Consider the following 16,921-nt stretch of genomic DNA (forward strand, 5'->3'; position numbering starts at 1 on the left):
ACAACCTCCTTCTTTGCGAGCATAAGGCACGAAGCTCCCTTTTGCCCCCGTGGAAAAATAAACATGCGCGGCCGAGGGGACACGACGCAAGCCTCTCAGAGAAGGGGGACTCTAGCGTGACAACGTGAAGAGACAGCGGGTATGCACTGCAATGCTAGGCGAGTGGGCGGGGCCTAAGGGAGACAGGGCGGTCACCAACCCCACTTCCAAAGACATCGGACAGAAAACCAACGACAATAGATCTCGCCAAGGCGAGCAACGCATGCGAGACCTAAAAATGGCTGCCCACTGAGTGCAGACTCAAATCCACAACTGACTGGGCCTGTTAGAAATGGGATCTCTGGTTGGCTAGGGCTTGCGCCAAAGCCAGGCAGAGACCACCACTCCAAGTCAGGGCTGGGGGAGTTACACGCCAAAGATAACCCCTGCTCACCCCCTTGGTAGCTTGGCACGAGCAGTCCGGCTTATCCTGGAGGCAATGTGTAAAGCGTTTACGCGCGCACACAGCAACAACACCCTAGGCCCACCACAAAGGAAACTCCACACAAGGTTATATATAAAAAATAGCCTTTGTATTATAATAAACACATTGGATGATAATCACATATTTTACACTGTGCCAACTGGCACTGGGCATAATTTTACAGGGGACTATTTACACCAGACAGGGCCACATGGACCACTGTCAGAATTAGCACAAATCACCAATTGTAGAACATATACTAACTGTAACACAAATTATCACTGTAGAGCACTTCCAGTAACTACTGACGCAATAATGACTTCACCACTATCACAATAGAATCAGGTATAAAACCTATCCTGTATACATCACAGGGGCATAAACACATTATGCAATTTCTCATAAGTCTAACGCATTAGACCTTACCTCCTAAGTATAATTACACTAGGGGCGTATATCACACAGGGAAGTATAATCTCCCTGACATAAACCTAAACAGGTAAAACAACCTCCTATGCAGAAATCATATCTAGAGGTATAAAACACAGGGTGCGCTAAACATACTACACACAGTACATTCCCTAACACCATAAGCATTAACGCAGGGTGCGCACAACATACTACACACACTACATTTCCTAACACCATAAGCATTAACCCAGGGTGCGCAAAACATACTACACACAATACATTCCCTAACACCATAAGCATCAACACGGGGTGCACAAAACATACTACACACAGTACATTTCCTAACACCCCCGTAGCCGTCTCAACTCACAGGCTCTTGGCGGGGGGAGGACTGCTCTCTTCCGGGTCTCCGGCGGCGCCACTTCTCCCTTAAAGGTCCAGCGCGGGGTGGGCTCCCGCCTGGATCCATTGGATTCTTCACTCGGGCCCCCTCCTGGGACCCGGGACTCCGCACCTTCCAGCGCGGGGCTTCCCTTCCTCATGGAAGCCCCGCTTAGCACTCTTGTCACCGGCGGGTGGGACTTCCTCTCCCGGCCCCGCCCACGTTCCAGGCAAAACGTGCCTGACTTCCTGTTGGGCCGAGCGGGCCCGAGGCGGTAGATTCGTTTCTTCTGGCGGAAAGAGGGGTAGGCTCCCTCGCAATTTAAAAATGTACAGCGGGGTGGGCACCCGCTAAAAGGCTAATACCGCGGGGTGGGCACCTGCTAAAAGGCAGCGCTCCTCCTCAGGACATATAAAGAGCTCTGCAGACGTAGAAATAAAGCGCTCTCAAGGCGCCAGTACAGCAAAAGGTCCTGTAGAGTTTTAAGGGCAGAAGGGTCCCCAAAAAGAAGTCCTCCAGGCATCCAGGGGCTGGGCAGAGCCCAGGTAGGCAAGCCTTCCCCTGAGCCCCCAGCAGCAGCACGCCCCTGGTAGTTTCAAGTCCACAAAACAAGAACATTTCCATGGGGTCACAGCCCCTCTTTTATACACAGAATCCTTTGTCTCCAAAGGTGCAGGGAAGGGGCGAACCCGATGCAACTGGTTCCTGAGCACTTTGTTTTGCTCAGCCCCTCTCCCTATTCACAGGACAGGCCAGTGACATCAGACGCACCACAGGGGGTGGAGCCAGCATTGTGTAGGGAAAGCCCAGCCCTATTCAGGTCCCAGGTGTACTCCTCCCTGCCATCAACATGCAGATCTCTCCACTCACCACCGGGGCAGACCCATCCTGACTCCTGGAGACACACACCAGCCAATCACAAGCCAGACAGTCACTGCACATGTATTACACACAGGCCAGCTTCAAGAAGTGGCACTTCTACACGAGACACCGTAATGCCGCACACATCATTGCGCAGCATTCACTCTCACGAGTTCGCACATACCAAACTCGACCCTGTACTCCTCACATCAGGACTTAACACGGTCACTCAGATCCCCCATGCATTCCTATGGGAGTGCAGGTCAGTCTCACTAAAATGTACACAGCGCACGCACTTTCCACTGGGACACAGTGTGAAAAGCGCCTATAGGCCTAAAACCACTAGTACAGCATAGGAAAAAGGCTAGGATAATGCAAAAAGTTCTAGGGGTGAACTTGCCAGAAGGGCCAAGTCCAACAGGGCCTTTACTTTCTGCTCTATTGTAGACTCGTTGTCACCTTTCTCTACATTATTCTAAGTGTGACTCAATTTCACTAAGAAATTATATATTCTTAGAGACAACTCGATAAACTAAACCCTCAATTCAAAGCTTTTATCAGTGGATAAACTCGAAGTGTTCGTTTCAATGTTTCAGCAATACTAACCAGTTTAGGGGGAAGCATTCACCACAATGATACATCAACACGTTTAGTATAGTAAGCTCGCAGAGCACTAGCAGGGATACTACAAATAGCAAAGGGACATAAACCCTTGTGATCTTTAAAAATAGTTTTTTTAGACCTGGTGTAGGAGCAAACACGGGCCAATGAGATATTTCCAATGTACTGTGAATTATTATATACAAAGGAAAGAAGTAATGAGTTGGTTACCTGTCACAGTAGTTTAGAAACCTGACAATTACAGACTCCTTGCAATGGCCGTGCCGCCATCTAGTGGCTAAAGTGAGAATTTCCAACATGTTGTTCTAAAAGCTTTAACTTTTATTTCTCGAATTTGAGGACGTCTGTAACAATTCTGCTATGGTATTGTTCAGTGCATCCTCGCGCATACAGGTAACTTGAGAGCAGGTGACGTTTTTGGACAGGCCATTCAACCATCCGAGATGTGTGTAAACTTGGCGAAAGTACAAATTTGTGACGGGATGTTGTCCACCTTTTACAATACCAGGCATAATGAGAGACAGTTATCAAGAAAAGAGGTGACGGGGGATATTCACACCCTCCCCACCCCATGCACACACTGCTAAGCAATAATCACAAGCGTACAGACTTCTTACAAAGACGTATCACTAAGGTCAAATAGACCATATGCCCTAATCATTACAGATGTAAACTCTCCGAGCCATACGTACGAATGTTATCAGTGCATTGGCACATCAGACACATAGCGGGCCATTACATCATGTGCATTGTAGACCACAGGCTGTGCACAGTTCTGGCTCCTACTGGTTTGTGTTTGAATCATCACGTGTTTTTCTCAGTTTTGAGGATCTTGGGTGGCAACAATGGAATAGTTCAAGTGCAGTCCCTTACTGACTGTTCTCAGCCTAGTGAGATGCCTGTGTGGTGTTTGTGTTCACATTATTTCTTCCTATTGTGTTCAGAATGGGTGTGTGAGCATCGTGCAACCTTCCTAGGTGTTGCATGTAAGGAGACTACAGCATAAAAAGAAGCTTCTTATAAGACTGCAGTGTTTTTTGAGTGAAGCCTTTTTGCTGGGATGGTGTCCAGACAGCTCTGGATGTCACTCATACTTTTGTATTTCACTTCTTCTAGAAAGCCCACACAGAGCAGAATGCCCCTCAAAACGAGGCGCCTCAGTCACCTTCAGTGTTTGTCCTCACACGTTTATCTGATATGCTTGTCGGTTTACGTAGAGAGATGATTCTTCTGTTTATTTTCTCCATCCCTTCCCTCACGCACTCGGCATCATGTTGTCCTGGTCTCTTGGCTGGCATCTCTTCACAGGACTGACCCATACATGTACTCTCTGCTCATGAACTGACTCTAGCTTTTCTCCAGGAGTGTGTTCGTCTCCACCTCGGAGCAGATTCAGACGTGTCAATCTCTCTTAGACAGAAGACATCAGCTGCTCAAATTTGCCCCCCCTCCTCGCAGATTAGACTCCTGGGTTGCTCCTCTCCTTTAACTGGCGTAAGTTCGTCTGATCGCTTCACACAGCACGGATGGCCGGAGAATCACCAATGTCCCAGGGATATCCACCTCCCTCACAACCATCAATGTTAATGATAAAAGCAGACACCCGCTGTTTGTGTTAGGGTTCGTAAGACCCCCGGACGAATTTATTTTACACACACAAACATTTTTAAAACATCAACATTTGCACAGCAACCACATTATTTACATCTTGTTCACAAGTGAGAGAAAACCTTAACAGAGACTCTAGTACATGGGAGTTACCTAATCATAACTAGTTATGTTTGTTGGTTGCACAGGAACAATCTGTTCAAATGAGATTATGGGGTTTTGTGTCCCTTCCTCTTGAACCCAACGTCCAGCGGATGGGTACCTCCTTATGGGAGGGCTCCACCTTCCCTCTGCCTCAGGAGCTCTTGTGCAGGGGGCCTGGCTGCTATTAGGACACCCACCTCGGGCACCCCCTACACCCCAGTTCCTCGCCCCCCACAGGCCTGGGCTAGCCTGCGCCAACTGCACAAGTGGTTGACAGTTAAGGACAGCATGTTCGCGACCTCCCCAACTACCCGCGCCACTGCAATCTCCTTTTCGATTTGCTGCCGGAACCCCTTGGAGGGTCAAGTGACGCCGATGTTATAATTATATAAAAAGATGCCTTAAAGGGACCTGGAGTGTCTCCATTAATCATGACCTCAACCGCCAACCTGCATAATTATGACAAATCTAATCACGACATACATTGGATGCTAGAAAGAAAAGTGTTAATTATGACATTAAACAAGCACATAACTTCTGACGGTCCTGATTCAGTTTCTGGAAAAGGGGAAAAAACATACAACCAAATCCAAACAACCACAACCTCTGCACACCCAGCCCCTGCGCCCCTTGCTCTGAGGATGGTGGGTGGGGAAAACTGATCTCCCATTTGTGTGGCTCCCAGGGGGCAGGACGTGAATGCTGGCTGTTGGCTGTGCTCCGGCCTCAGCGTCAGGCATGGGGGGTGCCCGTAATCTTGTGTGATGAAGCAAAGAAGGAGAGCAGGGCGACCTCGGCAGCGAACAGGAACAAAAAGACCTGCTTGCCATGTCTCCGCTCCTTTTAAGGGGCGTAATCTGACTTCCACAACCCTGTAGGCACATTACTGCTTCTGGGGGAGCGTCTATGCAGCTAATCATTGCATAGTTCCCCTACTTTCTGGCCCCCACCCTCTTACTGTGCACGTTGGTCTAGCCAGGCCAACAGGTTCTCCAGAAACCTCATAATACCTTCCTTATATAAGTGCACCCCATTCTGTAAGAAAAACCGCTCACCTTTGATGCATCCATGGGGCATGGATGCAAAACAAGTTGTTGGGTGGGTGGCTGGGAGGGGGAGGGGTTTTGCATAAGGAGCAGGGTGGGGGTGTTGACATTTTTTTGAAATTCACTTTCCTGATCTCGCCAGGTCTCTCCTCCATCTTTCTCCCGCCGTGTCTCTTCCAGGAAGCACCCAGGCTCCCCACAGTCCATCACAATGCAGCGCTGTGATTGGTCAGAGTGCCATGGTTCAGCGCTCAGACAGGGGCTGGGGGCCTGGGTATGTTCTCCACTCAGGCTGTAATGCAGCCTGGGTGGAGAGCCTACAAAGTGTGCATGATGCTTTGGCTGGCCCAAGACAGCTAGCCAAAGCGTAATGCACACTTTAGAGTGCAGCAACCACTCCTCCTCCCCGACGTCAGGGTAGCCAAGCCCCACCCCTGACAATTCTAAAAATAAAATGATTTGGTTATCATTTTCTCTTTTTCTTTTACACTACTTCCTGTTCAACAGTTTCACAGACTCATTGAGGTCCCACATCGACTTGCCACCTCTCTAATTCAACCTCTGAAACATGTCGGACCATGCTATTATGGCCTCCTGGATCTTCTTTGAAAGCCAACACATTTCAGAGATCGCCAATTCAGATAGGTCTTTTCGCCCTAGATCGGCCAAGTCATTGTCTTCTTAATGAATGATGACAATCCCTGGAAGTGGAAGCCTTTGCGGTACCATTTTGTCAAATGCAGTTTTCAAGTTGGCCAAGCGCAGCCCTCCTTGATTGCAAAAAGTCAGCTGATATTCGGCCTTCCTTGCCCGCATCGCAAAGTCACCGGAAGAATAAACATCTGCATGCCTCACATTCTGGTGGCCAACACCAGCACATCTGTAACACCTCTTGCTCCTGCGTTGACAGAAGGCAATGACGTATCCAGCAGCTGCATCACCGTATCATGTCCTGCACCTGCGCTGACAGAAGAATACCATAAAGGATGTGAAAAATTAGTGCCAGGACATTTATAACCTGTTCAATCTTGCATAAGACTTCCACCTACCTATCCTTTGAACCGCTTGTCCTGCGGCCCCATTCCTGCCACCGAGGTGGCTGCTTCAATCCAAAATGAATGCAAACTATACTCTGCAGGATCCACACCTGCTGACACCAGGGCCCTACTAAGTACCCTGGCAAATGTAAATCTTGTCAATGGCATGCGGTCTTCATGAACAAAAAAGGGGGCCAACTGCCCCTTGTGCCCGATGTGCCATAAAGGCTTCAAGATTCCCCAGCCAACAGCACTCATTCCCTGGTGTCCTCTGAAACAGTAGGTGGCCCTCCCACCCATCTGGTCGCTCTTAGAAAGGGTAATTGTGACCGGCAAGGAGCCATTGAATGCCTGCTAGGTGCTAATCCCTACTTCTGTCCTTTTGTTCTTCTATAAGCTCCCCCACCCCTAGTGCCCCATAGAATGCCATGGAGAAAGCTTCTCTAAACAAGCGAACCTCAGCTGGTGACCTGCACACCCCTGAAGGCTGGCCATTATCCTTGCCAGCTTCAATATGTCTGTTGCACCTGGAATCCTGCCTGCATCCCTCCAACCTCTGCCAGCCCCTCAGTGCCCTTTGCACCAGGAAAGCTTTTGTTCCATCAGCATACCCTCGTATCTTTGCAAAAAAAGGAAATTGCCGCTGAATGTTGCCTAGTGTAGGACACTGGTTGTCTTTCACCTCTCAAGGCCTCCAGAAATGCGATTATAGACTCAATTGAAAACCATTGACCAACCACCTTGGTTTCCTGAAACCTGTAATACATGTAATATGCCCCCTCATAGGCACGTCTCGTCCTGGGTGCTAAGCTGGAAGCCACAAGGTCTGGTAGGCTGGGACACAAAGCCTCCATAGTTGCTCCAGGAACAGTGAACTGAACTCAGCTGCTTCTGGGTGGTGGTACCTCAAAACCTGCATCTTAAAAATGAGACAAAGCATCTGCTGCATTGTTCAATATGCCAGGCACATGTTTTGACTTCAAGTAGACATCTAGCCTAAAACATAGCAGTATCATTTATAACAGTCTCCAGATCCTCTTACACTTGGCTACTTGCTGATTGTGATCAGACCAGATTGCCACTGATTTATTGCGGAACTGTTCTGGCCATATTGTGAGGGCCACCAACATGAGAAAGAGCTCCAAGAAAGCAATGTTTGCCACCAAATCAGACTCCACCCATCCCCTGGTCACCTTTGGGCACACCAAGATGAACCCCAAATGGAGCCAAACCCCACACTGCCTGGAGGATCAGGAAAATATCCCATCTCCCTATTCATATTAGGGGTGCTTGGCTATACCGCTGCCCCATTGAAATCCTCTCATATTCTCATGTCCTGCCAAACTTCGCATGACAACCTAGTAAGTTGGTGCTTTAACTTAAGGCCAGACATGGCCTGTGCAATTGACTTGGAAAATCAGCAACCCATGGGTATGATCCTGAGAGAAAAATTCAACTGCCCCCCCACCACCTGTAACTGATGTATTGTCACTTTCTTGTCAACCAGACATTCCTAGACTGAACAGCCCACGGGTATACATTTGTCAAAATAAAAGGCTCCCTCAAATTGGAAAACCAGCAAATGAGACATCAGGATGTACTGGTAGCAGCCAGGGCCGGACTAGTTACTGGGTGTTTTTTGCTGGAGTGGCAGGGTGGGGTCCAGGTTTACGGCTGAGGGGCTGATTGTGTTGCTGGGGAGCTGCGGGCGCTTCTAAATGAACAATGCAAAACAAATAGCTTTAAAGCGTACTTTTAAAAACATTTGTTTTGCATTGTTTATTAAGGAAAGCCCGGTAGCCAGTCCGGCCCTGGTAGCAGCCTAAATGTGGATTCTATGCCCTTCACTAACAATGTTCCAGCTCCTTGAGCATTGCAATCACCTGATCTAACGAGGCACTGGGACTCTCGGTGTAAGGGTAGGGCGCAGAAATAAGGAACAGTGTATGAATTTGCACATCTGTGGGAGCATGATCTTTTATTGACATCTCAGCATGACCCCTTCTTTGCTTTCCCCTTCCCCGTATTAGCGGCTGCTCCTCAGTCCGCCCTAAAGGGCTGACTTGGACTAGCCTCATGATTATGCGGCTTCACGAAGTGCAGCCAAGTGTTCACATAACATCAATGTGGGCCTAGTCGCCTTTATTCTCCTAAATTCCTTGTCCTAGTCCCTCCAAGCGGTGCCTCCGAACTCATCATGTGCACATACTATCATGTTCTGAGAGCACTGCAATCCTGCCCCCAGGGTAAGGAATCACTCAGCCACGATTGCCTGGAAAATCATGTAACCCATGACCCTTTTGAACAGTGTCTCCTCAACCCTCTTCCTGTAAGCCCAATGTCGAGCATCGCTAGAACACTTTGCACCGCTTGCTCTCCTCTTGCTCGGGCCTATCTGCAATTAACTCGCACATATCCACATAATTGCTTTTCCAAGTGTTCTCCTTCACCTCTGTTGGCATGTGGCTGCACAACTGAGTGTGCTCAGAATGCAAGTCCCCTTAACAAATGCTCGGCAATGGTGCCAACATACCTGTTGGTATTGTCTCCTTAGTATGGGATAGGGTGCCAACTGCTGCTAGCCTTGCTTGCGCCACACTACCCTTGTGTGAAGCACCAGCCACTATTGAGCCTTGTGCCAGCTGAATAGCCACTACAGACCCACCAGCAGATCCTACAGGCTGCCTACAACTTCTGCCTGCCCTTGCATACCTTGGCTCCCCACACTCTCCAGATAGGCCAACAGCCTCCTGGCCCTTTCGACATGGTCGCTCTCCGCTACACCTACCAACGCACCACCCATCAGAGGTGCGAACAACATCCCTACCTTCAATAGCCAAGGCAAAACACTAGCTAAATTTGTGACCTAGTCTAGCTGCCCTGCGCCACCTGCTGGGATAACCCATTCGCCATGCAACTATTGCCATCTTCAACACGCCCTACACTCGCACCCTGTCCCCTACCACCTTTCTTCACTGGCTGGAATGCTGCTCAGGGAGCAACCCTGGACCTCCTAGGCCTCTCTGCCGGAACTGCTGGCTCCGTAGGCTGCACCCCCCATTGGCGCTGTGGGCGCAAGAGAGACAAAATCTCATCTATTGCAACCATCCTGCTCATTAATGCCTCCATATCTACTTCAGCATGCGTGCGTATGGCACCTTTCTTAGCACCTGGCATCCTTGCAGTGATCCTACCTGATATATCCAACAAATAATTATAACAACTGCCAATATCACCCTGTCGCCAACAGAGCTGGATATCTAACAGAGCAAGCACGATTACCTAAGAACAATCGTTTAATGCAGAAAGTTCCTACAGTATTTCCCAATTCCTAAGGAACTTGCCTCAATGGGCACTCTAATTATCGGAATTGGATAAACAGTGTTACAAATCCGCACCCCTAGGAATCACTACTGCAAAACACTCCTCTGCCCCCTTGAGGAAGATGACCCTACAGCACCTTGCCCCCACTGCTGGAACTTGGACCTTTGCCTTTGAGGGGCCTGCCACACCAAATGCAGAAGCCCTTGTCTCTGCTCTAGAGCTCCCGTGCACACCTCCCCTTAGGGTGGTGGGAAAATCACCCGAAAACAACAAAGCCAGAGTTCAGGCTCCCTTCAAACTCTCTTGCAGTGCTAGACACTGAACCTTTCCTTTTCAATTAACAATCTGCTACTTCCACCCAAAAAAACGGGCCTCGCTGTGCCTCCTGCACCCCATCCTCCCCTCTTACCTACACAGCCCTTGGGCCATCTCCCTTTCCTCTCTTCCTCCTCTTTCTCTTCTCTCTCCCCTCCCTCCCTCTCTTCTCTCTCTCTCAGCACTGAGTGAATTCTCTGTTTTGCCATCTTTTTCCTTTTTAAATTGAATCTTCTGTGTTTGTCATTGTGTCTCCTCCAACAGTCTCAACTCACGTTTGTCCCCTCTCTCTGCACAGAGCCAGTTCACCTATGGGCCTTATGTCTCCTAGTCGCTTGAACTTCAACCATAATGGTGAGAGGGACTGGGAAAACGCATCCACTGCCTCGTCGCCAGCTTCCATTCCAGAGTACACAGGTGAGAACTTAGAAATAAGTAGATGTGATCTGCACGTCCTCCGTCAAAGGGTCAGCAATTGGGTTTCTTTATTTCTGGCCGTCAGATATTGATCAAGTCTCTGTTAAAAGACCTGTGTCCCCACAGTAAGTAGTTTACAGTGGCTTTCCATAATGAAGGAGCTTTAACCAAGTTAGGAAATTAATTTGGGTTCAGAACCACTCTGAGGTGGGAGAACCCCAGGATCCCTCGGAAATAATGAATCCTGTTCCTATTGCCGCTTCAAAAATATCTATGTTGGGGCCACAGACCAACCCTATGACATGGCTTTGAAGCTTATCCTACTAACGAGAGAGCAACTACACATTTCTACTCTCACCATTACCCAAAATGTAATTTATCAATCGTTACAAACCCCATTAAAGCGCTGGGTGAGGATTTCACCCCTACGTCACCCTCTTCAGTCTGTTTAGATCCTTCATGTGTGTATGGAGAGGCGCCACATAGTGAGACAAGGACCACTTACATATAGCAGGGATCACCAATAATTTTCACGCAATTAAACCTAAATTATCGTTCACCCATTTACTTGCTGATCTGCTGAGCTTATAGTGCACATACCAGCAAGTTAACTTTCTTTTAGTTGGTCTTAAGTGGGAGTAGTTGATAGTAGTACAGAGGGAATAGTACAAGACTAGTGATCATCTTGGTGCACGGTTTCAACATCATCATCTATGGGGATCATTCTAAACCTGCCCACTGTAATAATTTTTGTCTCTGCCTACAGTAAGAGTAAGGGTGAGGAGGGTCGTAGAAGGTTCCAGAACTCAGTTACACGCACAGCATTGATAGTCAATCCAACATTTAGGAAACACCTTAATGTCACCCAGAGTCAGTGATTTATTTTGAAATCGGTGGCAGTGCCAAGGATTATTTTTAAAAATCTATTTAAACTGCTATGAAATAAATCTACGAAAAGCCAGACATATGAATCCATAAATGCTTTCACTAAAAGTACTACAAATTTGGCTTTGCTGGTTTCTCATAGGTGTTGGGTAGGGATCGCAAGCAGCTGTTAGAACTGTGCTGGATTGTGTGGGCCTCAGCTTGGGATGTAAATCTGTGTTTGTCCAGCAGGTGGTTCAAACAGGGTACCTGCCACAAAACATTGAGGGCCAGATGTACGACCAAGCAAATTGCGACTCGCAAATTGTCATGTACAACAGTGTCTGAGACACTGCGATTCCCAATGGGGTCGCAAATTGCATGCCTCATCAATATTCATGAAGCACTCACAATTTGTGACCCCATTGGGAATGGCTGGCACTCCCAGGGATGGTGGCTTGCTGGGCTCAACAGACCTCCATGTCTGCGACTGCTTTTAAATAAAGCAGTTTCTTTTTTTTGTAATGCAGCCCGTTTTCTTTACAGGAATACGGGACACATTTAAAAAAAGAAAAATAAACGTTTTTGTTTCATTATTTAAGGGCAGGTAGTGGTCCCTGGGACCACTGCCTGCCCTTAAAAAATATTTTTAGAGCCAGTCACAAAGGGGAAGGACCCCTTCCCATTTGCGAGTGGTTTACCACCCTTCTGTGAAGGGTGGTAAACTGCGACTGTTTAACAACCGCAATTGCCGTCGCAAAACTGACATTTATTTATTTTTTTATTTTGAGAGTTTTATATAGCACTGGCTAGACCCGGAGGTATCAGAGCGCTTTACATAAGGTTCCACAGAAATTACATCAGTTCCATGTTACATCAGCTATTGGAAAAACATTTCAAGAGAGTAGAAGACAAAATACATGGAGCTTAGAAGGGTAAAGGGGTAGGAGGTAGATAGGAAGGAGAGACGAAGGAGAGTCTGCTCATTGTCCGGCTGGGTAGGTGACGGCCGAGGAGGAAGTCTACAGCCCATCTCCTCTATAGCTATCGCGTAGCTCCACCTGGCATCAGCCAAACAGCTCTGTCTCAACGGGAAAGGAGCAAAGAGGAGGGATAAATGGAGCGTAAAGGAGAAAGGGGGTGGAGTAAAGGGGTAAGAGGGAGAATACATCAGTACAGGAGTTATTAGCGAAAACGAGAAGCAGGATCCAAACAGATCAGGGAGAGTTGGGAGTCTAAAGGAGGGAGACAGCAGCGGAGGAGAAGACCAGACAAATGTCCGAAAACCGGCTGGGTAGGGGACGGCCAAAGCGGTGTGCCAGAGTCCGTCTCCCCTATAGCTGTCGGAGCAGCTCCGCCGGGTATCGGCCATGCGGTTCTGACTCAGTCTGCATAGGGTGATGAACAGGGTAGGTTGAGGTTGTTGATCACTGTAGATCTGAGGCTGGGGGTTTTCAGCCACGAGGCTTGTCCATGTGAGAATAGTGGCAGCCATTTTAGGGTCAGGCGCTGAGTGTTGTGCAAGTCATTTGTTGTTAAAAGACAGGCCAATTCCCAGGATAGAGATTATGGTCAACCAGGAGACTACAAGATGATCCAGGGTGGAGGTCACCAGTTGGAGAGAGCCGTAAGGTCCTGCCCTAAGCAAAAGCAGCCTGGGTGTCATGTTGGGGGGTCAGGCGCGGCCAGGAATCAGCTATTGTTCAGAGAAAGCCCTATGGTAACCGGGGCAAGTGCAGTCCACCTCCAAAGATAATTATGGGCCTAATTGGGTCCCCACTCACCGTCGTCTCGAAGGAGGTCACCGGAGTCCCGAGGCGCCATCTTGTCTTTTTCAACGGATGGTCCTTATCACGAAAAAGATGATGACAGTAGCGCTGACTACCACAAGCACGGAAAACGCTCGCTGGGTCATAGGCCAGTGCTCAGAATGAGCACCGGGCGTCACACTCACACTTCCTGCTTTTTTTTTTCAAGGGCCAGAAATTCATGAGTCCATCCGCCGTCCTTGAGATGTGAAGCGGGATGCCAGGCAGCGGTGGTTTAGGTCCGGGAGGCAGGTGGGTACGGAGGGGTGATCACCAGCTAAGTCCTCAAAATAGGTATCCCCAGGGGGCCAGCCGGTGTCATACATTGCATTTGGGGTCGCTATTGGGAAGGGAATGCCCCTTCCTAATAGCGAGTCGCAAATCATATTTAGCGAGTCGCAAATAAATTGTGACTTGCTAAATAGAGTTTGTACATGGCCCTGTAGGTTTTTGCATGCGCAAGCGGGTCGCAAACTTATTTGCACATGCAAATATGGGTCGTACATCTGGCCCATATACTTTTGAACAGAACCACATGGAGTGATTTGGAAAGATTAGGTTGTGAACATTTGTATACTGTGCAGTGGTTTTCAGTCACTTGGGTATTTATTTAACACAGCGGTTGCAAAAATACTTGGTCCTTGGAGCTTATACCGATTTTGTCTGCATTTATGATTCCTCCGCTGGACGTTTCCTACTGGGTGATGATTATTCCTGAGTCGGCTGTAGTGTGTGGTTTGGAGGGTGAGGGTTATCTTAATGGCAGTGTTCAATAGAGTGGGAAGGCTCTAGAAACTTCCATACTATCCAGAGTGTGGATGAGGTGGGTCGACTTTGATTTGCAGTAGATGTTTGTGTCTTCCAACCCTCCATCCGATGCGTGTGGGTTGGTGGTAATCTCTCACAAATTTGGGCCAGACAGCCTCTTGTGGATAGCAAGTGGTGTTTCTTCTGATAGGTGTATGTATCTAGAGCCGGTAGTTGTTCTGTGGTAGTTATACTAGAAAAGCGAAGAAGAGGCAGAGAGTGCCTGGTGAAGTCCACAGCCAGAACCTGGGGCTAAACTAAAACTGCTAGGAAGTGGCAAAAGTGGCGCTCAAGAGTGTAATTGAGCCAACCCCCGTGCTAGGTCCGGTGGCCTTGGGGTTTGGGTAGGGGGGATAGGGTGGGTCAACACGAAGGGGGGGGGGGGGCATCACTTGGTACCTTTCATACCAAAGGAGGCAGTGCAAGGCACTTGTATCCAGATAACTACGAACCAAGAACTGAATGCAATAAATAAGATAACCAGGACTGGTTATATTTAATCTACGTAACCGGTGGGACCTGGAAGGGCAGTGTAATAAGTAGCACATAGCCGGGGAACCGAGGTAAGTATAAGGAAGCCGGGTGGCGGCGGATGGATTAATTGCAAAAAGGAAAAAATCCCAGGTGTTAGGAGAAGAAACCTTGGGCAGAAAAGTGCCCCAGAAGAACCCTGTTTGAAAAGTTAAAAGTAAAGTATAAGGAAACTGCAGGGTGGATACCTAAAACAAAGGAAAGAGAAGAATATAAAAAGAGATGGCACTTGGGAAAGCAAAGCCACGCAAAGGCTTAAATTTGTTTTTAAAGAAAATCTGCCATCAATGAAATGGGGGCGTGGCTTGAAGCCGATTTAAGCGGACACGGGCTGCGGAGCTCCGTCCGCTGCTTTCTCCACAATTACATATCTTGAGCCCCGGTTGCAGATACGATAATTGTTCTGCAGACCGGAGACCCTCGTGAGTATGAAGCGATAGGAGGCGAGCCTCTCTAACTATGGAGAAGGAACTAGGCAGCCTCCCTGAGAAGGTGACTGTGATGCAGAAGTCTCTATTGGACCTGGAATCTAAAGTCACAGTGCTGGAAGTGCAGGCCGAAGATGGTGAGGGAAAATCCAGCCGGAATAATATCCGAGTCATCGGAGTGCCCGAAAAAGCGGAGGGCTCGAACATGGTGCACTTCTTGGAGGATTGGCTCCGAGCGGAGGTTGCCCCAGAGGGTTTGTCATCCGTTTATACCCTGGAAATAGCCCATAGAGTCCCGGCAAGACCGCCTAGACCAGGGGCCCCTCCTCGCCAGATAGCAGCATGCCTACTGCATTTTAGGGACTGAGACCGTATACTGCAACAAGCACGCCAAAAACAAGGATTGCAGATCGATAACACAGTAATGATCTTTCCGGACTTCCCCAGGGAAGTTCAGCAAAAGAGCATCCTTTCTAGCTGCTAAAAAAGAAGCTCCACCAGATGCAATGCTGTTCGCTGCGTGGCTCCGAATGGTGGACACTGCGGGCCCTCGATTCTTTACCACACCTCAAGAGGCCTGGGACTAGCTGTAAACGTGGAGACCCCCCAAAATGTGGCAATTCTCCATTGAACACATCCCAACAGAGCCCTCGCAGCAATACAACCAGATCCAGGGCTCCATCTTCTAGGGAACTCAGCCTAGAACGTCGCAGAGTGCTACAAGAAGTAGCAAAACATAGCCAACAGGGATCCAGCCACATCTCAAGTAAAAGCAGAAAGGACGTGGAAAGATCGGAAGGTTCGCCAGCTCCCAGTGAACACGATTCCTCTGAGACCGAACTGCCAGAGGTCACACCCCAGAAGGCTAACGATATTGCCTGATGGATAGGTTGGAGTATCCCGCACTGTAACCTGTGGAGGAGTGCTGCGGACTTGAACTGAGAGGGCGAATAAGGGACCCTGCTGCTAGCTTCGTGGCAGCAGGAGACCTCAGTTGTCTGGTCCGGGGCGAAGACACGGCTGCATGTATTAAGGGGTGTGGGGCGGAGATCTGGGTCCAGAACTGTAAGCTGATTACCCCTGCAGCCACTAGTGGACTTAGCGAGTTTACGTAACGTTTGGATGGGAACTAGTTCTACGGTGCCTGTCCTGGAGAGGGGGAGTTGGGGGTTTTATTTGATTGGTGGGATGTTAGTTGGGGGACAGGCGTGTCACAATGGCAAAATCTAGCGGAGGCAAGGTTTACCTTATGCAGTGGGACCCTCACTAGATTCAAAATGTATTACGTGGAATGTACGGGGATTATTTGATCCATAGGGGGGGTCCAGATTGCACTGCTCCAGGAGACTCGCATTATGGCAAAGGAAGGAGCAGCGTCGTTGGCGAGGTCAAGCATTGTATACCAATTACTCATCATTTTGCGCGGAGGGTCCTGATCTGGGTGAGGGCGTGAGTACCCTTTCCATGCACTAAACAAATTATAGACCATGATGGCAGATATGTGGTGGTTTCCGGGAGGTTGGATGGTAGGGATATAAGTTTGGGGAGTATCTATGCACCTAACTCGGATCAACCTTTTTTTCGCACCTCTCTGGGAAATTGGCCTCTATTCTTACAGGTTCGGTACTATTAGGAGGGGACTTTATTTGCATTACTGATGTTGCCCTGGATCATTCTCATCCACCACTCCCTGATGCCCCCCACACATAAAATAACAGAAACACGGCGGAACTGGCAACAGAGGTGGGGATTGGTGGATTCTTGGAGGGCCCAACACCCGGGAGTCCGGGATTACTCCTTCTGCGCGGCACTACACGAACTCCATGTTCGCCTGGATGCCATATTATTATTATT

General features: G+C 48.7%; 1 protein-coding gene across 2 annotated transcripts in view; it reads left to right on the forward strand.

Moving 5' to 3' along the window:
* CAMSAP3 (calmodulin regulated spectrin associated protein family member 3) overlaps window positions 1-16,921 on the forward strand; it is a 261,867-nt gene that overhangs the window by 224,053 nt on the left and 20,893 nt on the right. For both annotated transcript variants that reach the window (XM_085654390.1, XM_085654389.1), the window contains one exon: window positions 10,511-10,629. In XM_085654390.1, coding sequence (XP_085510516.1) covers window positions 10,511-10,629 — 119 coding nt within the window. The remainder of the gene's footprint in view (window positions 1-10,510; window positions 10,630-16,921) is intronic.

Source organism: Triturus cristatus, chromosome 4_1 (genome assembly GCF_964204655.1).
Source record: "Triturus cristatus chromosome 4_1, aTriCri1.1, whole genome shotgun sequence".
Lineage (NCBI taxonomy): Eukaryota > Metazoa > Chordata > Amphibia > Caudata > Salamandridae > Triturus > Triturus cristatus.